The following is a 23,427-nucleotide window of genomic DNA, read 5'->3' on the forward strand; positions in this document are numbered from 1 at the left end:
CAAAACATGCGGTAATGGCTCCCTCTGCTGGCTGTAGTCTTTAGCCTTATTCCAAACATTCCTCCTATGATGCAAATATCGTCAATTTGCATCATAGGAGGAATTTTTCCAGAAATAAAATGCATAAATCTCTTGTCTCAGGGGGATATAAGGGGGGAAAGCACAATAATTTGATTATACTTCAGGGTTTCTACTGATACAAAGCCATATGCTAATCGCTGAAGTAACCCTTTAATTAGAATATCTTGAAGCATCGAAAATACATTTTGGTCCAAAAATAACAATTTATTCAGCATTGTCTTCTCTTCCATGTTCCTCAAATTAAGATTCAAACGGCCATGAATCAGTGAATTGATCAAAGATTCGGATCACCAATGTCACGTGATTTCAGCAGTTTGGATCGCGTGTCAAACTGCCAAACTGCTGAAATCATGTGACATTGGTTTTTTTACATTAGAAAATGTGACTAGTGACATTAGAAAAATACGGTTTGTACAGAATAAAAACCATTACGCCTATGGAATGCCCCCATATGTCACAAAAACAAACCTGTGTGTTTGTGTGTTAATCGAATAGACATGGATTTAAAGCCATACGCCAATTTTATTTCATGGAGGTATGAAGAAATAAACACTTTGCTTCCTTTATGAATATAGTAACTTTCAATAGTAGGCTACATTTTTTCGGGGGGGGGGGGGGGGGGGTCACAGAGATGGTGACAATTATCTGTTTATTTCCAAACTTAGAATAGTTGTCATCAAGTCGCATAAACGCCTATTCAAATATATATTAAGCTAAAATTGTCATTCAAAATACATGAAGCTTATGTGGTGAAAAAAACAAAAAAACACTATTTCCATGTTCGCCTCCCACTATTGGCTGCGGAGGCATGATTGGCACTCAAACCGCCCAATGCAATGACAGAATTGTCGTGGAAGTTCCACCCCCAGGACTACCCCGGTGGGTAAGTGAACTAGAGCGGATCAAAACTTGTCGTCAACACGCTTAATATCCCCGCTCGGAGAAGTGGGACATATCCTGATACTCTTGTGTTTTTCTTTCCCTTCCGGAGTCGATTATCGTTTGTACATCATAGATCTGGTAAATATCATCTTTAGTCGTCTTTGCATGAGAATCGTTTGATATATAGGAAGCAAGAGTGTGCTTTATATTCGGTTTGAATAAAACGGCGAAACATGTGGGCTGGATTTTGAACGTCACCCGGGAAGCGCGTGTCATTAACAAAGACTGAAGATATCGTTGTTTTTTTTAACATTTGAAATCCTAACGGTTTTATTTCAAATGGTTTCGACAAATTTCACACTCTGACTTTTAATGGGTTCTCATTAATTTGACATATCACTTTTTAATGGTCTTTTTGTGTTTGTTGTTTTTGAAAGTCTCCGAGAAAGATAAAGAGAAAGAAAAGATGCCGCTTCTCCACAAAAAGCCGTTCGTGAGGCAGAAACCGCCCGCTGATCTCAGACCCGACGAAGAAGTCTTCCTCTGTAAAGTCACACACGAAATCTTCAGGACCTACGAGTAAGAGTTTTATTTTATTCCTATTTGTACATTTCAACTTCCCCTTTGATGCCGGCCAACAACAGAAGCGGCAGAAACTAACAACAGAAGTGACAGCCCGCTGCAAAGTTTTATTTTTCATAATTAAAACAACTACCAACCTACATTTCATCTTAGTTTGCTCATTTAAACCATCTTTACTTATAACCCACACCCCCTGGTGTGAAATAACCCTGTATTTTTAAGGAGTTCAGTTTTTCCTCCTTCATGGTACACCCGGCAGGTGTCAGTTGAAGGCCTTCGCTAACAGAGTTGGCTGCTAGTTAGTTAGCTTAGTTTAGCCAACTAAACCACGATGTAGAGACCAGACTGAGGGGTATAAGTGTTATAACTATCTGTCGGTTTGTTTCAAGGGCTAACATGGTGTCATATCGCGGGTGGGATGTACACGGGAAGCCCCCGATCGGGTGTTTTTGGGGTTAGCAGGGATGGGGCAGATCTCATCCACACACAGGATGTTGTTGCTCGAAACGTGGTCGCTGCTATTGTTACTGTATTTGCCCATAGATGCAGGAGTTAAACTGTTTTATCCATTATTAAGTTGGTCACTTGTTATCAGCCCTTGTGGAATTTATTTACTTGTCATATGAGGCTGGAGAGGGAAATATTATAATGACCAAGTTATACTTAGTTGCAACTATTTGAACTGGTCTAGGTGGTTGTCTTGGTCTTGATCTGTCATCAGCTTTTGGAAGTTCGGTTGACATTCATCTTGCTCAGTGGTCATGTGGGGCTGATGTAGGAGGTAGGATGCAGATCAGCTATACCTAGGTCTGTTTGCTGAGTTATGATGACTACTGACTACTTGGCGATAATTTTTAAGGCAAGATATTGGTAAATATTGCACTACGCCAATACATAAATATTCCAATACACAAACTAGCTGTTTTTAGTTTTATTAATTTATTATTACTTATGTTATTTATGCCATTGTATTCATGGAGAGTTATTTTGAAATACAGGTAGTCTCAATAAATTGTGTATTCATGTTTTTGGGGGGGTCTCCGTGTAATTGGTAAAATATAAAATTCTCACCTGAGTTTGAATGACACAACATTTAAGAGCTTTTACTAATAACTATCAATATGATATATATATATATATATATATATAAATATATATATATATATATATATATATATATATATATATATATATATATATATATATATATATATATATATAAATATATTAAAAATAAACCAGAAGATTTGCATTGTGCCCATTTTAAGTAAATACAACTTTGAAGTGAATAAAAAAATGTGTATTTTAGAAGAGATTAAGAGAGATGTGAAAAAGTTTTCCACCGAGCGGTGAGGTGCGGTACGGTACGGACCGTAAACCCTGATCCGGCTTGTTTCCACCGCCAGCAGTACCCTTATGATACAACAATGGATGACATACAGCAGATCTTTTTCTTGCTTCTCGGCATGTGGCTGTTGTCACAAGAAGACACGCTTTGTTGGAGCCATAGACCGTAAAAAAATATGGACGACGAGACCCCATCCGTTTCCGCTGAGCAGAGTTGAAGCTTTTAGATGCCTTGCACGGTGCTGACATCTTGGGACAGAGTCTGCGAAGTAGTGATTTCGGGACTGTTGCGCAGTAGAGAGCAGGAAGTACAGCCGTGATATCAAAAGCCCGCCCACACTCACAGATGCAGAACAATTAATTATGTTGGTGTGAAATAAACAGTTTATTAAAGATAAAGCTCCAATCTGCTCCCAAAAATCCTGAAAAAGTTGACTCAGAGAAGATGTCGATCTCAGCTGCCAATCATGACGTCACATCCATTTTATAGCATCAAATAACTAACTAAAACTAAACTTATTTTAAAAACGAACTCTTGAAATGAAATCATGTGACGATAACTGCATTCAATGACATAAACTAACTTTGGGAAAAAAATATTTGAAGTGTAATTTTGTTTAGTTTGTCTCGCGTCCATTAGAAAAAACAGAGGTGCGGCTATACTGGGACCGGTCACCTGGGGGACGATCGAGGCTTCAGTTTCTGAGAGGGGCACTGCAGGCTTGGTTGGAGCCAAGGCTGAAAGGAAAAAAATCAGCTGAATAAGCATGTGCAAGTGACGATTCTCTATCAAAAAAAGTGGTACAGTACGATTTGGAATTAGGGTACCAATTATATCTTCTGACAATGGAAAGAGCAAAAAATGCATATCATACTGCTCAGTGGAAACGAGCCATTGTGGCACTACGCACGAGAAATGGCGGTTGCAAGCCGGATCAGGCTTTACGTACTGAATCGTACTGTTGTATACTGAACCATACTGGTGGAAATGAGCCATTATATTGTTGTTCAGAAAGCTTGATTTGGGAGGGGGTGTTGCTATTGACATTTTATTCTACAGGTCATAAGACTGAAATAGGAAGTTGTTTCATTTTAAAATGTGTGTAATTGCGCTTAAATTGATTTTATTTGTCTATTTGCTGTTATTATTAGTGACAGGTTTCATCAAAATTTTACATTACATTTTTAGATAATAGTAATGGTCAACAAGTAGATGTATTTTGGGTAAATTTCTCCACACTGTTTTTTGTTTCCCCCAAAACATGAGCTTTTTGTGAAGGTTGATTAGTCAGTTGTGATCAGTATACCTTTATATCTCTGTAAACAGTGTCCGGGCCTATTAAACCTTAACAAAATTTAACTATCAAATAATTTCACTAAAAATAGTAAAGACAGAAAGATTTTTTTTATTATTAAAATCAAAAACGCCTGCAGTAGTTTATCTTTGTAATGTCATTCAATATTGGATTTATATGTATTATTGACCAGACCACAACTTTTAATTTAAATGTATAAAATAAAAAAAGCGATTTTAGTGATGCTTTAGATGAACAATATATTCATTGGGTGCAGTAAGCTCTTTTGACAGTTTTTTTTTTTTTTTTTTTTGTGAAGTGGTGCTTTTTATATGCAAGGAACTTAGATGTCAGGCTTGTTCAGCAGTCTAAAGTCAACAGTCTAAAGAAGACAGTTCAGTGGAGCTGAATGATAGATTGGAAAACGTTCAGTGCCGCTTTGTAAAGGCGAAGGGCCAACCGCTATGCACACACTTGAACCCAGTAGCTATGGCTGTTTTCTGTTATTTAAATTTTCTTTTAGCTGATAAAAGGGGCATGGCTGACTCACAGTTAAGAACCACTGTATTACACATGCTTTTGTTTTAACAGTGACTTCTTTGAGAGGACCATTCTGTGTAACAGCCTGGTGTGGAGCTGTGCGGTGACAGGGAAGCCTGGCCTGACTTACCAGGAGGCTCTGGACAGCGAGAGGAAAGCTAGACTCAATCTTCAGAACTTTCCCAATGCCCTGGTCATCCCCCTCCTGCACCTGACAGCACTTACACAGCGCTCACGCCTGCATGAGATATGTGATGATGTGTATGCCTATGTAAAAGACCGCTTCTTTCCCGGAGAAATAGTGGATGTTGTCAGTCGCTCTGGTACCAGGTGAGAAATTGTCACACATAACTCAATGTGAATTACACTGTGGAGCTTCTGTTTTTTGTTGATGTGAATGGAATCAGTAGACTTTTGAAGAATAAAGCTAGGGCCGCAACTAACAATTATTTTGATAATGGATTAGTTGGCCAATTATTGTTTAGATTAATCAGATAAGAGGCTTTTTTTTATTGACAAAACACACTATTCCACATCCTGCCGAATGCTGCCCTTTGAATTAACAATACTGTTATATATTTACTTCAAATCCATAGTTTAACTATATGGTATTTGTGTGGTTATACAAATGGTAAAACTGCAAATGGAAAAAAGCATGGTTAAAAACATGGTTTTACTATCTAATAGACGCCTTCAATGTTTGTAAACATCGTGGGTGCGCAGGCAGCATGGGGCGATCTGCTGTACAGGGAACTACACTAACCTTTTCCACTGGTGGTACTTGCAGTTTGTCCCAGGCACTTTTTACTTCAGCCTGACAGAAGAATTTTTTTTTTCTGAGATGATTATTACACTTTACAACAAATAAATAGCTTTTATAAAACCGTATAAGTCCTGGTGGCCGTTGAGAGTTGCTACTATGGCATCCGTGAACACATTCAGCTGCTGGAGAGGAGCGTCGACATTTCTGATGCGGCAGACCAACTGCTCTGTGATGATTGCGATTGAAAGTCAGCACATGTAAAACCCCAGATCGGTTTAGATAACGTCTCATGTAAACAGTCCACTGAATCTTTCAATCAGAATTATTTTAATTGAAATGACAAAAAAGTGTGCATGTAAACGTGGCGGCTAATGATTCGTGTTTGAATTGTTTTGACAGTTACAAATTTGGACAGTCCCGCAATTCATGGCCCACAGAATTTACAGTGCATTGCTCCTTTGTCAGTGCATTGTTTTGGTACCTTAACCACTGGTATTCTTCGAGCCACTGGTGTCGAAATTCATATGTCCGTTTCGTTTTTCCCGCGTGTGCTTTCCTTGACGAATCCTTCTCAGCCTCATCATTCTCACTCACAGGCTCTGTTTGACATGTCGTCAACATCAAGTGATGGTTCTGTTACACTTGAACTTCCCTTCTTACAATATGAGTCAATTGTCCGCTTCATTTCAGTGTACAGATTGTAGGCTATGTTGAGATATATATGCGATTGCTGTGTATGTCTTAACGAGAGGTATATTTTTCTAAATCAACGTTAGGCTACGCCTCGCCTACATTTCGGGAGGGGTCGCGGAGTTGAAACCAACTTGATGTGTTGAATGCTCAGAGCACGTTATAAAACGTATTCTTAAAATACACATTTCTGTATTAATAAATGCTCATAGTAAATCATATCATAGTATATTGCCTAAAACATAAGGTAGGTACAAAAATAATCAGTGATACATTTGCGACCCCATAGAAATTAGGGTCGCAATGGCATTTAAAAAGGTCGCATATGCGACCATTTTGGTGGCAGTGTAGTTCCCTGCTGTAGTCATAGTGAAAGCGCTAATGTAAAGATAGTCTGCAGCATTCCACAGGTCAAACTGCCAGATATCAAACTACACCTAACTATTAAATCAGGCTACAGTTTACAGAAAAGATTTTGTGCACTTACCATAGCTTAACTCTACCGTTGTTGTCACAATGTTGGCGCTAGCCTGCGGCTAACTACTAAATTACCACTTTTTTACCTTGGCTTAGTCACTTAATCCAGAGCACCAGGTAATGGACCAGTAGTTTAGGTTCACTACAGAGGGCAAGTATTTATAAGGCACATATAAAACACAGACAATGACTAGAAACATACCAATTTATATTGATTGTGCAAGATTAAATGAACATGCAAAAGCATCATTAGCCAAAAGCCTTATTAGCTGATTATTATCAACATATTTCAACAAGTCTGTTTCCTGAAATCATTTATTGAACAAACAGCCATTAACAGCATCGCAAACTTGTGTGGTTGCAACAACAGCTCTCGACCTGTGCCAAGGCTGGGATGGGATGGATTTTTTTAACCCTGGTTGAAAAGCAAGAAATTCCCATGGTTCAGCGGTAAACCGCTTTTAAACCTGTGACGCCATGCCCCCTGTTGCGCATCTTGTTGTGAATGCGACGCGCTAATCTTCTTCTATAGTTTGCTCTGTAAATTAAATTAAGAGTATAACTAATGCATATATGCTATTTTAAATAATGTGGTCTATTCCAGATATATATAGCCTACATTTTAAAGGTGTCAACTGGCTTTTAATTTTTTTATACTGTTTTCTGAGGTCAACTAATGACGTTCGGGTGGTTTTTACATTCAAAAACATCATAACTAATAAGTAATAGGCTATTTTCTACACTGGTTTTGAGGCTCTCTCCAAAACTCTGAGCATTTGAGCATGAAAAATAAAATGATGTGCAGCGCCAATCTGTCATGTTGGCTACATAGAATTATAATGAGAACACGATTATAGTGTTGTAAATGATCTGTGGTTTCGTTGCCCATGTATTAGCGTTGTTGTTAAGGGAAGAGCGCATTCAATATGAGTTTCGTTTTCAAGCCTGTAAATTACTAGCTTGGCCAAGTTCACGTGTGCATTTGTATCCTTTTGGGCAGATGTAAATTGCAATAGGCCTATATCTGATTAATCTCATACAGAATGCGTTTGGTTGAGTTTATTAATCCACTAGCAAAGCTCTGCAGGGTGGTGTATTCAGTTTCAGCTCAAAAACAATGCCTGATATCATTGACTGGGTTATTTGAGACGGTTATTTAGTTTCTTTTTCAAAGACATTTATGCATCATAATCTAGGAGTTTTTTATAGTCATATGTTCGTATTTGCATAGACATCTCATGTTTTTATCCACATACATTTTCGTAACAGTCTTACCAGTCAATAGTTTCATATCTCCGCGACGCACCCCCCGCACAAGTCCCGCCCCACAGTTAATCGATTACTCATTTTTGAGACCTATCGGTGATCGAAATGAAAAATTGACAAAAATGCCCATCCCTACCCCCGAGCGCCATTTTTTCCGGAAAAGATTGTGAAGATGAATGCATATACAAACAAGCTCTCCGTTTAGGATTTGAACAAATTCGACCAAGCGCCTTTGATGACGTGCGTGATTACATTAAGACATCTGTCCGTCATCGTCTAAAGCCCGTCCTGACAATTTCATTGGTGTGAACAGTTTCTGTTTGGGCATAATTACTCCTCTATGGATCAAGTCCAGACCGAACTGCCCAAGCTCAAATGTTCTCAAACTTTTAACTTTTAAAAATTAATAGTGGAATAAACATGAAATTTTTCTCAATGGTGGTTACCAATTAGGCCACTTGAATTCTCACCGATATTGCATTGTCGCCTTTCAGGCTGTTGTTGTAAATATGGTGATATTTTTGCATGTTTGCATGAAAACATCAATCATATCTTGTCAGCTAAAACGCTATAGTTTTTATTTGCTATTAATTTAAAACTATTTATTTAAAGCAATTATTTTTCAAACAGATGGAATTAGAAATAAAAGCCTGCTTTAAATAAAACCCTGTTCCCTTCTTCAGTTCAGGTAAATAAAGGTCCCGGTCTTTATTTGAGGTATTACGGTACTTGTGTTACATACATATATATATATGTATGTGTGTGTATATATATATATATATATATATAATATATGTATATGTATGTTATATAAAACATATTTAGGCAAAGTTTATATTTTAGTCAAAATTGTGCTCCATCTATTTGATGTGCATTCGTCCCCCCCGGTGCTCGGTTGTTGAACTCTGTGAAGTTTATTGTCAGAACATGCAAATTGGATATACTTGCGGGACTTTCTAAAATTTATAGATAATGACCATAAAATGTAAGTTATGCACTCAGGAAAACATGTCGAAGGCATTTAACGGCACGCATCCGTCAAAACATGAGAGGGCAAGACGTGATAAATGTTTTGTTTGAAGTGCTTATGATAAATATAAAGCATGCTCATGTTTCGGGCAACTTGGATCATGTACCTTTCCCAGAGGAGCACATTGTGTGTCCTCTGGAAATTTTCATATGCGTTTTGTCCATAGAAATGGGTTAAAAGCGACGTGACAGGCTGATGGTTTCCCGGACACAAAAAAGCTGAATCAATTAATCGTTTATGACTTTGGAGCCTTCTGAATTGTAATCAAATAAAATCCTGAGATGCATGCAGATTCCCACCCCTAGTCCATTTAATTATTTTTGATCATGGTTAAATCTTTTGAATTGTAAATAATTTTTTGGACAACAGTTGACTTTAAAAAAAATAATTAAAAAAAATGGATTACTGGAGGAAAACAACCATTATATAGATGAGCCACAATTGTGTAGAAGAGAGTGTATGCTTATGGGGATGAACAATAGCCTTGTATAAGTTACTGTTTAGAACAGACCATGGCTTAACAAAAGAGAAACATCCACATGCTCATCAATATGTTTCCACCCTCGTCTGCCTCGATAAAAGCATATTTGGAGCTCTAAAAGTCCTTGGCAGCTTTGCATGCAGTATATTATCGAGACTTGGAAATGAAATGGGCCAACCCTGCACAATTTTGGGTGCAGAGAAAATAACAGACTGCTGTAAGCCTGATCCTGAATAAAAAATTGCCTGTTAAAGGAAAGTGCATCGGAGCTCTGTCCAGGAAAGGATCAGAGTCAGCCATCACAAGCTGACCTTGCTATGTGTAGAAACATAAAGTGAATGGGTGGAGCTAAGATAATTTTTCCGATTGGCTGCACTCGTGCAAGGAGTTGCCCTAGATGACATCAGAGCTTACAGAGACAATTAGACATGAGGCAGAATGGAGCCCCACTCGTAGACAGGGGGTGGAGGATTTTTTTTTTTTTTTTTTTGGAAAATAAGTAGGAAGACTGCTGGCTGTCTTGCGGTCTCATCCAGTCAGTCAAATATATATTACACCCAATCCTGTATTGGTGGTTGGTTGAGTTTATCTATTCTTTATTGAAAGTGGGTGATCTTGAAGAAATTAACAAGTGGTGATGTGTTTTCTACATTTAGGATAACTATAATGTTAAAAGTAGGGTAGGTAGGAATGTTCTAAAACACCTTTGTCCAAATTTGTTTAAACTTTCTTTATATGTCAATACATAATTAAAATGTTAGTACTCTGAAAAAGAGAGTATAAAAATCGAGTGACTCTAGACTTTTTAATCTGCAATAAACACCGTTCATTATTTTCGTTCGGGACGAAACAAGTGATTGGCGGGGCGACTGTCACTCTCTCTCGCTACCATGGCGACCACCGCTTTCGCTACAGGATCTGCCCACATGCGTGCGCTCGTTTGATTCGAGCAGTTCAAGAGGCAAGAAACCTAGGCAAAATAATGGCAGAGAAAGAGCATCTAAAATGCACAGTGCAGGGTTTTACAGTCAGCGAAGGCAAACAATGCAAAAAAAGGAAGACCGTACAATAAAAGGCAATGAACAAAAAGTCTTTGGATAAACAAAATCAAACGCGAGTAAATATTAAGAGTGGCTTTCCAACGACGGCGAGAACTGAGGGACCTGAAAAATGACCCTTGCTGGCTGTATTTCTGCTGGACAGGTAATCTTTCGTTTTGATTATACATTTTTTTGGTTTATGTTTTCATGAAGCATGAATAACTAGCACATGAAGCTGCCTAATATAGCTAACATAACGTTACTTAGCATAAAGTTGCCATGTTATACACTTAAGTAGAGCCATTAGTAGAGATGATAAATACTCAATATGCTTAGCTCAAGTTGATCGCTGTTGTGTTGAATTTCTCAAAATGTAACTTTTAGATAACAAAATGCCTGTGTAAAAGCTAGTACACCGCATCCAGGAACTTTTTTTAGAACTAAGTTAGCTTTAGCTACTACTAATCAACAATGCTTTCATCATGGAAACTTTTATATGCAAAACGCAGTAGTATATGTTATGAATCTTACACGAAATTCATCCTCATCACAGTATAACTGATGTTATTGGGGACATTTTTTTAATCAATGCTCCCGGTTTTCTTTGCCTTATAAATATAACTAGCTCATTACCGAACATTATGATAAAGTTAGATTTTTTTAAATTACATGTGATTCTGACATCATGACATGCACTCCGCTCATCTCAGGTAAATAATGCGTCTTCCAGCTGCAGCTGAGAGGTCAGTGAGGCGCGTTCATGTATTTTGGGGGCGTGGCTTCGGAAAGAGCACAGAAAGGAGAATGTGGAGTGAATGGAAATATTGAGCTGTCTTTAAAACAGTCGTGAGAGGTCTATAGACACTCAATTTTTATACTTTCTTTTTCAGAGTACTTACATTTTAATTATGTATTGATTAGGGCTGCACGTTTTCAAGTTTTTCATTAACCGTTAACCGAGGCCCTTAGCGGTTAATACTCGGTTAACCATAGTGTGCGTCGGGGTTATTTTTAGCTTATTAATTTGACGACCACCATCTCCGTAGTGAACGCGCCTATAGAGAGAAATGCACATCATGGATTACACAATCAGAGAGTAGCCTATTTCTTTTCGTTTTAAATTGTTAAAAGACATTTCAAGTTTCTTAAGATCTATTTCATGTCTGCGAGGCGTACGCTGAGTTTCGTTAAATTAGGATGAGATGCGCTCCAGTTCACGAGCAATGCGAGTGGCCGCGAGGGCGCCGGCATGATTAGGGCATGTAGTAAAATATGCAGCCGAGAATGATTCACACAGACAGCGTTTGACTCACGCGGCTGCTGAGCCTCTCCCGGCAGAGAGTTCAAGCATCTGTGGACTCGTCCCTTCAGCTCTGGCCATCTTGCTTTCAGTCCGCGATTAGCTTTTTTGTTTTCTTCATTACAGTTAAAGTAACGTCTGCTTTTCTCTAGTCATTCACAAGTTTCTCACTTAAAACTTTCTTTCTTCTGCTCCGTTATGCACAGCGCGCGCGGCTCGCGCTCTCTGCTTCTGCCCTAATGCGACTTATAGTCCAGTGCGATGTTTGTTATTTTCCTCTTCATGACGCATATTTTGACTGATGCGACTCATACTCCGGAGCAACTTATAGCCTGAAAAATGCGGTAAGAACTGCATTGCAATACTTGCATTTCGCCCCGTCACTCTCATTTTTAAAGTGCTCCCATGCTTTCTTTGCCCGCTTAGAAAGCTGGTCATGACTTCTTCTTGTGGATATTACAAATGTCTGGCAGCGCTCTTGCGGTCTCTAGGGGTGCAAACATATATTCCAACTAAATTCAAAGCACGTCATTGACGCCACTTAACCGAGTAAAATGTTTCACTCGGTTACGCAATTTTTTACGGTTAATCGGTCAATCGGTTAACCATGGACACCCCTAGTATTGATATATAAAGAAAGTTTAAACAAATTTGGGAAAAAAGTTTTTTAACCAATTCTTACCTATCCTACCTTTATTATTAATAATAATAATAATAATAATAATGCATTGTATTTAATGGCACCTTTCAGGACACCCAGGGTCACAGATTGCGTTATTATCAATGTACAAAGAAAAACCATTAGAATTTGATAAAACGGATCTAGTGCCAACAAGTAAAGCCTCGGTTTTGTTACTAAAGCTTCAAAAAGTTTGCTGAAAGCCAATCTTTAATTTCAGCTAAACAGCTGGTCAACGATGGTGGGGGAAAATAATCAGTTGGTTTGGCAGACAGGTCAAGTTGGGTGTCATCCGCATAACAATGAAAATTAAAGGTCCCGTTCTTCGCGTGTTTTCAAAGCTTTGATTATGTTTACAGTGTGCAATATAACATGAGTTCATGTTTCGCGTGTAAAAAAACACAGTATTTTTTTTACACAATTTAATTATCTGTACAGTGCTGTTTTTTTGTCTGTCGTAAAAACGGCCTGATGATTTCCTTGTTCTATGAAGTCCCTCCTTCAGAAATGTGTAACGAGTTCTGCGCACGGGCGCCTAACGCGCACACATGCGAACTGCGATGTCATTGCAAACTTGACATCGCAGTCAGTTCATTATCAAAATAAAATAGCCAACCTAATATATGAAAAGTTACACAGCTCAGTTTAAATAGTCCGAAGTAGCCAACAATTCTTGCCATTCAGCGTGAGCACTGCTCCACTGAGGTGTTTCCAAGTAGACACCTGCTCGCAACATTCATGTTTCGTCCCGCTCCTGTCCGCTTACAAGTAGCCTATATATCGTTTTTTTTTCTTTTTTTCTGTACGTCCATGACACTTTTTGTGTCATGGACGTACAGATCAAATGCGACTTATACGTGACTTACCTGTTTTTCTCTCTCTTTTAAAAGTCTTGTTGGTTAACCAGTTAACTAGCCCAATAGGCCTAGCTATCAAATTAGTGCAGAATTAACGTTGCGCTGCGAACGCATCAAGGATCAAAAGCGGTTGTGTGGAAAAGTACTGAGCTGAATATGTGTGCCATCTAGTGGTTGCATGGAGAATACAATCAAATGACCCATTTTATACAAGTATTGTTATGCTTGGCTTGACTTATTTGGATGTAAATGGTTGTAGGCCTATATATGGGTCGCGACAACTAAAAAAAGAAAAGAAAAGAGGGTCGCTCTTAAAAAAGCTTGAAAACCACTGGTTTAGATGACCAAAATGACCGTATTTGACAGGAGTCATCAATGTTATAATTCCGCCGAGACCCGCAATGTATATATTTCCGACATGGTATGTACACAATATCCAAGGGGAGATGTAGAGCTGGTAGATTAAAAGGACGCAGACGGAGCTGAATAAGTTCCGCCGCCGAATACTGAAGCATCGTCCATACCACAGAATGGTATACAGCAGAAAGGACAACCCAGATGTAGTTCATCCGCACCAGTAGCTCAGTGATCCTCATAGTTGATCCCCGTGCCAGAGTTAAAGTTACCACGAAGAACAGTCAGTAACCGGCAGGCAGACCGGTAACCGCAAAGCAACCAGCGTACAACCCCGCATAATCAACGCAGATACACAGGTCAGAGATTAAAACAATTCAGAAATGCACTTATGAATGCAGGAAGATTTAAAAGTACTAGCGTGTTTTTAAAATTCCCTCCCTGAGTAGCGGCACCTAATAGTGTCAGCGTTCACCCGGAAGTCGAACAAGTAGGTAAGTATTTAACGTTGTCAGAAAGAAATATCTAAATGTCTATCTTGGGAGAGATGGAGTCTCACATTTTTCACAGTTTCCCTATGAACTACTCTTTAAAGGTGATTCACTTTTTATTTGTACCTACTTTTTCTTGTTGTATTTTGAGGTAGAATTCTGGTTCTCAGGCTAAGGCAAACATTTTGTCCCAATTTCCGGTCTAGTATTTCTTTATCAGATCACTTGGTTAATAGTTCACACTTTTCCAGTTGGAGTTAAAATTTGCATGCAGATTTAATGAATTAATTATAATGTTTCCATGTTCAGCAGGCAACCCTGCAAAATATTAGAGGTGACGTCTCCCCATTCCAATGGCACAGTCAACGGCCATAGCAAACATCGCATAGAGGGTGATTCAATTGTGATCAGCGACAGTGATGAAGAGCCCACAGTCGCTTCTCCCAAAACATCTAATGGGTCCGTGTTTAGAACTGCCTTTTTATTTAATACCTTCATATGTACATCTCATTTTCAAATAAATGGTGTGTTTTATGCTTTGTTGTCTTAAGCAAGAAGAAAAAAGCCATCAGTCCATCTTCATTTAAATACAGAGTTCAACCTGTCAGCCCAGAGGGTTGTGAACCATTAGTTGTAAAAGCTGCTCAGATAAAGTGAGTTGCTCTTTTTTTTTTCTTTTTTTTTTACTAGAGATGTATTCATGAGTAAGCACTTTCTGTTTGTTTATCTTGCTTGTTTCTCATATTGTAAAGTTGTAAAACTGTCATATTGAAAAAAAAATCACTTGCTAATTTATTTCCTCGCCGTTTCATCCTATAGTCGTAAGAAGAACATTTTTAGTCGAGACAGATTGAAGCTTCTTCTTAAACAGCACTGTGAACTAATGAACGGGACCGTCAGACTGAAGGTAAAATAATATTGTATGCATTTTTTGAACTGCAGCTGTACAGTTTTCTTGATTTAATTTCTTGCAATTGTAATGTGTTTTTTTCCCCTTTCTGGTTGCTGTTATTCTTTCCAGCCATCGACAGTTGTAAAATATAAGTTAGCTGAACATGATTTCTCTCACTTCTTCCCGGACGAGCCCCCAGTGTTTGTCTTCAGTCCATCAGTGAAGGGCAGAGGTCGCCGTCCAAATGATGCCTCTCCAACAGAGGTCTGTGATATTTTATGCTTGCATGTCTGTTTAGAACTAGATTTTTGAAACTTGGCCGTCTTCATTCAGGCCATTATAAGCATCATTAAGAAAAAAAAAACTGGGGTGTAATGTTCAGGACAAACGCAGTTTCAAAATACTGTTTCTCTAAAGAGATTTTTATTTATTTATTTTTTTTTTTTTTTTCAATTTTAGATGAATTATGTTGAGGAGAAGTTAAAATTGATGCAGCAGAAAGAACAAATGATGTCCATGGGTAAGTTTAAAATGCTAAATACATTACACACAAATTTATCTAGTAGTCATTAGGGGTGTAACGACATATTGTTAAACAATATAGCACAATATAAATGTGACTGTATTGTTAATGGAAACGATATGATTCACGATATAGAGTTGTTTTATCCAAGGCTCAACTTGCTGTAGTAGGCCTATTTATAAGGTATAATTCGCCCAAACACAAATTTACAAATGTAAACTGTCATCATGCACTTACCATCATCTCGTTTCTCGTTTAACTTCCAAACACAAATGAAGATATTCTTTATTAAACCTGAGGGATTTCTGTCCCTCCATTTAAAATCCATTATTCCTCTTAAACTTAAAATATCCAAAAAATGTCATAAAGGCATTGTAAAAATAACGACTTAAGTGTCTAATTCAAATACAAGTCTTCTGAAGTGACACAAACGATAGCTTATGATGAACATTTATGACTACGCACATTCTGTAGTAAACACGGAGTTTCAAATTATTGCATGACGCGTGAAAACAACATGAGTAAATAAATGAAGAATCAAAGTTCTTGGATGAGCTAAACATTTGCAGTTTGAGAGTAGTCATTTTGACAAGCTTTCTTGCAATTAGATCTGTGACTGATTGCATTGATCATCTGAAGTACACGCGCTGTTGGAATGACAAGCCTCAAATTAGATCGCAAACATCATTTAAAGTGCCACTCCTCAAAGTCAAAGCGCAAACATCATTTAAAGGGGCGCTTGCATGCGATTTCACTTTTTTAACTTCAGTTAGTGTGTAATGTTGCTGCTTGAGCATAAACAATATCTGCAAAGTTACAGCGCTGGAAGTTAAACTACGTTTAGCCATCTAACCAATCTAAGACCATTGCGTTTTTCGGAGGGATGGGCTTCATAGGAGCAGGAAGCAAACGAGCTGGTCAAAGGACAGTGGAGACAGCGGTGTGGAATAAAGGTAAAATATTTTAAAAAATGGCGTAAAAAAAGGAAGTTTTAAGCCCCATAAACACAACCAAGCCTAGAAAAAAACATGGAACCACCCCTTTAAATCACCAGATCACCTTTAGTTTTAGTAGTATGATAGTTTATTCTGATATAGTGCAGGAGAGGTGGGATAGCAAGCACCAGGAGAGAATGCTGCCTGTATTGGAAGCGCAAGTAATGTAAAGTTTTAAGTTTTGTGACATTATTACATTAAACACTATATATAATGTTGAATATAATGTATAATGATGCAATGGGGGAATATTTGTGGTTTCTAATAATAATAAACAATAATAAAGTAAAAAATTAAAATAAATAAAAACCTCTATGTCAGCTTAAAATATTGTGATACATATCGTATTGTGATTCAGTATCGTAATATACAGCTCTGGAATAAATTAAGAGACTACTTAACATTGATTTTTCTGTTTCTTAATTTTTTCCAGAGCTGTATATCGAATCGTGACTCAAGTGTATCATTACACCCTTAGTAGTCATGGGGTAAATTATGCATTGCATCTACTTGACGTCAACATATATTTGGAAGCATTTGTGAGAGTGCAAATAACTGTTTTTATTTCTCTACAAAAACTTCACTAATTACTGCACAGTATGTGCCTGTGGTGAGCTGACACTGTCTCACAACCAATTAAACTTTACTTCCTTAATTTTAAAGCAGATTTTTGGTTGGATAATATTAGCCGTAATTCACTCCCTTTCACAGCGCTCCATTGTCACGTGACTGGGAGCTAACTAGTGTGCAAAATGTAAAGAGCTTCAGAGAGTAGATGAAAAGAACACAGTGGTTTCTTTTGTAAGCCGCCTAAAGTGAGCGATAATGTAACTCCTGAGGTTGGTAATGATCGATCATGTGGTGAATCCATGTGGATCCACCAGCAGAAAAGAAAGCTTACAGTTTTCGGACAGAGTGGCTGAAATACTTAGAGTGGCTCTGCTATGAAAATGGCCCAACACACCATGTTCACTGTAAATCCAGGCTGCAGGTTAAATTGAATTCGCACTAGAGATGTGCGGAACAGCTCTAACGTCACATCCAAATCATCCACCCTGAACACTATGATTTTCTCAGATTTAGATAGCCACACCCGACCATCACATCACAATTATTCTAATTCTCAGTGTTACATGTGATAATATGGTGACATATGAAGAGCTCTTTTCCAAAATGCGATAAACGGCAAATAAAAAAAATAAAAAAATTGTTTGTCATGCCATTTTGCTGTGTACTGAACCTATTCTCTGCTCCATCAATCTTTAATTCCAAATCGCTATATTTTCTTGTTTAAATGTACTGCAAATGTACTTCCAAACTGCTATAAGCGCAGAGCCTTTTTTTAGGCTAAATGTGATCTATCCTCTTATCTCGTCTTGAGCCCCTGCCCCTTTGAAAGTGAAAGTGCCTTTTCAATCGCGCTGTAGTGCCCCCGCAAACGCGATCCCAGCTGGAACAGAATCCTGTACGGAACGCGATTCTTACCAGCAATTTTCTACACACCCACTCCCCACTGGGACGCGATTCTTACCGGCAGCGTCGCCCCACCGCTCCACCCGACCCTAGAATGCGATTGTAACCGGCAATCATCTTGACCCATGATGTCATATGCTGCATGTGACGTGTTGCTTGTTTTTGTTGTTTTAAAAAAAAGAAAAAAAAAGACAAACCAACTAGCTACATATAAAAAACTATGAATTTGTAATGTGAAACACAAAAGTTTTTACTTTTAATTTATGTTTACCAATATTGTGGTTTCATTTAACAATCATTGTTGAACATGTTCAGACTAAGCCAATAGACCATTTTTACAGGATAAATCACATATTAACAAAATGTATGGGTGTAGGTAAAAAAATTACATTTTCATGAAAACTATTAAAATGGATTTATAGCGTTTTGGAAAAGAGCTCCTCATATATTACACTAAAGTAGGCTTCTTTTAAATCAATTATCGTTTAAAATAAGTTATTTGGTAAAATTGCATTTCCTTAATAGCCTAAACATAGGCTTTAGTCCATTCCAACCCAACTTAAATTGTCACTGTTTCCGTCACACAATAACTTATATTTATATAATATAGTTATATATATATATAACTATATTTATATATCCATCCTAACTTTTTTTTTAAGTTTGGGTGCACCAGTGCTACAAAGTAAAAAAATAATATAAATTTCAAGCCCTGAAATTTGCATTTTTTTTTTTACATGGCTTGTATTATTAAGAAAAATTCAAGAAAGAAAGAGAAGATCTAATAGAGGCCAAAAAGAAAGAAAAAGAGGACAAGGAGAAGAAGAGAGAGGAGTTGAAGAGGATAGTAGAAGAAGAGAAACAGAGGCGGAAAGAGGTGAAGGAGCGAATGAAGGTCGAGAAAGAGAGGGTAAGTTGAAAGATTTTTTTTTCTTTTCTTTTGTGCATATCTTTTTGGTAGCTTTTTGTTCCTATATACTGTGTCTAAGTATGTTGTTCTTATAAATGTTTATTTTTTGTTATATGTGACTCCGTCTGTGAAACCCCGGCTAAAGTCGCAAAATTGAATTATGAGATTATGATCGTCAAAGTGCCATAGCCATAAAAATGACGAAAATAGGTGATTTGTGTTTATTGCTTTAAATGATAAATTATAAGGGGTTTGAGATACAATGCTCAATTTTTAATTCATAACATTATAAATACTGAAATTAGTGATTTTATTAACACTACACTTTGTACTTTTGCACAAAACAAACATCAGATGCAGGCTCCCTAAACATCGATTTTAATCATCTCAGGGGGTTTTCATCACAACAACACCAGCTGATTCGTATGTTATTCGGTTCAGGAACTTCCTTTTTTACCATTAGGAAGAGAAAGACATTAATATCAATCGCCAATATTTTAATATTTTCTTCTTTTGTTTTGTAGCTCAACATTGTGCCAATAATAACCATCTTAAAGTCATATTAGGCCTGCTATGTGTCAATATAATACATGTTGTGGATGGTGGTGCATCAGATTAATGCAGTGTTTCCCAACCGGAGTGCGCGGGGTGCCACGTAAACGGTTTCAGCACGCACTTGCATCGCAGTTTATCTCACATCTGATGACGCATTTTTAATATAGGTTGTAACTTGAAAATAATGCTTTATGTATGTTTCTGTCGATGGATACACGTGCTGACTCCTCAGTTATACATTACAACAACAGCGATAATAAAAGAAAAACGTGGGCAAACGGTCTCTCTTAGTAAACTTTGTTCAATGCCTGTGAGTGCTGCCGTATCTTCGAATATGAATATGGGTGTAGAGCCAGGAGACACGATTGAGAACTCACGTGCGATCGCGATGTGAGAAGATTTCTCACTGTGCGGTCATCCTAAAGTGTGCACATGCACGTCTCGGCGCGCAACTATTGAGTTTACTTTGAAGTGTTGCGATTGAACGGACAAACTCACACAAGAAGTAGCCGATGTCAACATGTCCATCTTGATGAGAATCCAAGCAGACATAGTCTGAATATGCCTTAAGAGAACTTTATACAGTCGAGAAAGCTATACCCCTGGGTCTTAAATGGGCAGTAGCCTTTACTGCTGTCTGTTTAATGTCAAAGAAGATAAGGAATCACTCACTGCTCTTGATTGAATTGCTTTTGTAAGTTTAATAAGGATTAATATTTAATTTAAACAGTTAAATATGCAATAATTTTTCATTTGATTACTTTATTCAATTTATTTACTAAAAACTAATGTTAGACCTACCTGAAAAGAAAAGTAAAGAGCATTATTTTATTATCTTTGCTCAATAGTAATTATTTGTGCTTCTGCTTGTATTTAAGTTATTTGTTCTTTTCTTTATTTTTATTTGACAGTAGTCCTTTTTTCCATGAACATAGCAAATACCGAACCTTACAGAAACCGTGAACCTGAAATTGTGAACCTAAAACCGAATCGTGAGCAATCTGTACCATTACACCCCTACCGTAACGTATGCAAGGGGGAGCCACAAAATTTAGAACATTTTCAAAGGGCGCCATGACTGAAAAAAGGTTGGGAAACGCTGGATTAATGAATTAAGTTATCTAGGCTATTTGACATGGCAGCACTTAAAAGCGAGCAAGAACAGATAATAGCTGATTGCTTAAACAGCTTTTCCAATATTAATCTCTGTGAAATTACCCTGAATAATGATATAACCGGGTTTATTGAAGAAAGTGCAGGTTGAAGGTACATGAGGGTAAATAAATGATGACAGAATTTTCATTTTTGGGTGAACTATCCTTCTCTTTATTTTTACTCCAGTACTGTACTTAAAGGGGTACTTCAGCGCTGGGAAGATGAATCTGTATTTAAACTGGGTCATCAATGCAGTAGAAATGTGAAATTATTTTTGAATTTGGTGCCTTCTAGACTGAGAAAAGACAGAAAATGTATTTTTGTCCCATGGGGATGAAAGACTACAATTCCCAGAATGCTTCGCTGCCCCGTGAGGCCATTCCCAACACCACCAACTTGATTACTGGGACTGATTTAGAGACACTACAATTAAAAACTGAGCGTGTCTGTTCAATATAATGAGTGAGTCACTGCGCGAGTATCACAGCACTGAGCACTGACTGCAGGAGTGATGAGAGCTGAGGTAATCGCGACTACACTCGCGGCATACATTCACAACGCGAGTTCAGTCTGGCGTGTTTCAGTTCATGCCTTTGCAAGCTTAACTTTCATAGAAATTAATTTGAGAAGTTAAAAGACTTACATTGCTCACCATATCTCCGTTTAAATGAGTGCCTGTAGCTGTGAGCTGAGCTCTCCTGAGCTGAGCTGAGTGTAATCTCCCATCCCCCATGCGCAGATTCAAAACATGCGGAAATGGCTCCCTCTGCTGGCTGTAGTCTTTAGCCTTTGGGCAAACATTCCTCCTATGATGCAAAAATCGTCAATTTGCATCATAGGAGGAATTTTTCCAGAAATAAAATGCATAAATCTCTTGTCTCAGGGAGATATGAGAGGGGAAAGCACAATCATTTGAATATACTCCAGGGTTTCTACTGATACAAAGCCATATGCTAATCGCTGAAGTAACCCTTTAATGTAGCCCAGTAAAATAATTTAAGTTTATTTTTTAAGGAAAATAAGATAAGATTTTCTACTGAAATGTAATATATAAATGTAATATAATATTTATATATTAATGACTCTTTCCATGGATATTTAATTTTAGTAATAAAGTTATACAAATAATTTCAATTAATTGACTTGGTAATTGTTGCTACAATCAAGCTCTTGTACCCCCAATTCATTTGAATGTTTTTGTGCTTTTTGGACATACGCATCATAATAAATAGGCCTGTTTTACAAAACTTTAAGAAATTTCCCATAAATGTGTCATATATCACTGAAAATTGGAGAATCTCAGCTTTAATGTGGTATATGGCTCATATTCAGGATAATTATGCATCAAATGTTTTGCAGTTTTAAAAAATAAGCTTGTTTACGTTGGAATTTCTCAAAAACATGATTTTCTGAGCCCGAAATTCAGTAAATCTTTAACATAGCTATACACAGTTAATATCAGAGATATCAAGGTTATATTTTAACAGAATGTTCTTTACATTATGTAGGAGGATTTTATGTAGAAAACAGTGAATCACAAAAAAATGACTTTAGGAGGGTTTTCACAGACAGGGTCACATATGCCATTAATTATTGCATCTGTTATACTTTTACGTTTACTGTCAATCTAGTTCCATAATCATCCCTTTATGTGATGTGCTTCAGGAACGAGAGAAGCTAAAGGAGGAAAAGAAAAAATATGCAGAACGACTGAAGTTATGGAGCAAACCCCGAGAGGACATGGAGTGTGATGACCTAAAGGCAAGCATTCTCCCTGAGACCTCTTTGTGTAGGCACATATAAGCAAGCATACAAAACACTCTCCTTTTAAACTCTCCTGTCTTCAGGAGCTGCCAAAACCACTTCCAGTGAAGACACGTCTCCCGCCAGAGCTTTTTGGAGATGCTCTGATGGTCCTAGAGTTTCTGCATGCATTTGGAGAGCTGTTTGATCTAAATGATGAGTTCCCTGATGGTGTAACACTTGGTAAGATATACTTACTGGTTGCTCATAAATGCATTACGCCATTGGATATTGTTTGCATATTATGTCTGTCTCGTTCATTGATAAATCTAGTTTGAGTGCCCTAATAATATTTTAGCTTTCAAATTGGCTTTTCTTTTGTTTCTTTTTTTCAAGTCAGATCAAAATATTTTCTGAATGTTCCTCATGAGGGTTGTTGCTGTTTACAGAGGTTCTGGAGGAGGCTGTAGTGGGCTCTGATCCTGAGGGTCCACTCTGTGAATTGCTCTTCTTCTTTCTTTCGGCCATATTCCAGGCTCTGGCAGAGGAACAGGAGGAAGTGGCTAGAGACCAAGTGGCAGATACAGACACCAAAGGTCAGAGCGGCAACTTATTTATAATAGACTACACAAGCAGTCTTGTTTAGAATTGTGTGAAATAATTTTTTTATCATAAGAAATCTGACAGATATACAGACAGGGTGGGAATGAAATCCCTCTGTATAGTAGGGCTGCACAATATAGCGGAATTATTGCAATATCGCATATGTACATATTGCATATTGCAACGGCACGCAATATCTGAATGATTTTAATAGGCTATGTCAACATTTTAAAAGTGTATGTTTTAGGTCATCCACCCCTAGTTCAGGTGTATTTGTTTTCCTGGATGTTTTTGATATTAAGTTTTAGGTTGATATAACTAAATGTTACCAATTCAAGCAAAGAGTTTTGGGCATTTGCATTACATTCTTTGTATGTTTACATTAAAATTATATGGTCAGATTTGTGACACACTTTTTTGCCA

The 23,427-nt window shown here is 37.6% G+C and overlaps 1 protein-coding gene across 4 annotated transcripts in view; it reads left to right on the forward strand.

Annotated features, from left to right (window-relative positions):
- The first annotated feature begins 964 nt into the window (after positions 1-964).
- Positions 965-23,427, forward strand: part of baz1a (bromodomain adjacent to zinc finger domain, 1A) — a 47,095-nt gene continuing 24,632 nt past the window's right edge. For 2 of the 4 annotated variants that reach the window (XM_067455947.1, XM_067455949.1), the window contains exons 1-12: positions 965-1,101; positions 1,401-1,542; positions 4,779-5,057; positions 14,465-14,614; positions 14,707-14,808; positions 14,975-15,062; positions 15,177-15,311; positions 15,507-15,567; positions 18,794-18,948; positions 22,324-22,419; positions 22,506-22,644; positions 22,851-22,997. In XM_067455947.1, the coding sequence (XP_067312048.1) occupies positions 1,430-1,542; positions 4,779-5,057; positions 14,465-14,614; positions 14,707-14,808; positions 14,975-15,062; positions 15,177-15,311; positions 15,507-15,567; positions 18,794-18,948; positions 22,324-22,419; positions 22,506-22,644; positions 22,851-22,997 (1,465 nt within the window). In that variant the 5' untranslated portion in view covers positions 965-1,101; positions 1,401-1,429. The remainder of the gene's footprint in view (positions 1,102-1,400; positions 1,543-4,778; positions 5,058-14,464; positions 14,615-14,706; positions 14,809-14,974; positions 15,063-15,176; positions 15,312-15,506; positions 15,568-18,793; positions 18,949-22,323; positions 22,420-22,505; positions 22,645-22,850; positions 22,998-23,427) is intronic. The other 2 variants (XM_067455948.1, XM_067455950.1) reach the window with 1 other exon arrangement.

Source organism: Pseudorasbora parva, chromosome 10 (assembly GCF_024679245.1).
Source record: "Pseudorasbora parva isolate DD20220531a chromosome 10, ASM2467924v1, whole genome shotgun sequence".
Taxonomy (NCBI): domain Eukaryota; kingdom Metazoa; phylum Chordata; class Actinopteri; order Cypriniformes; family Gobionidae; genus Pseudorasbora; species Pseudorasbora parva.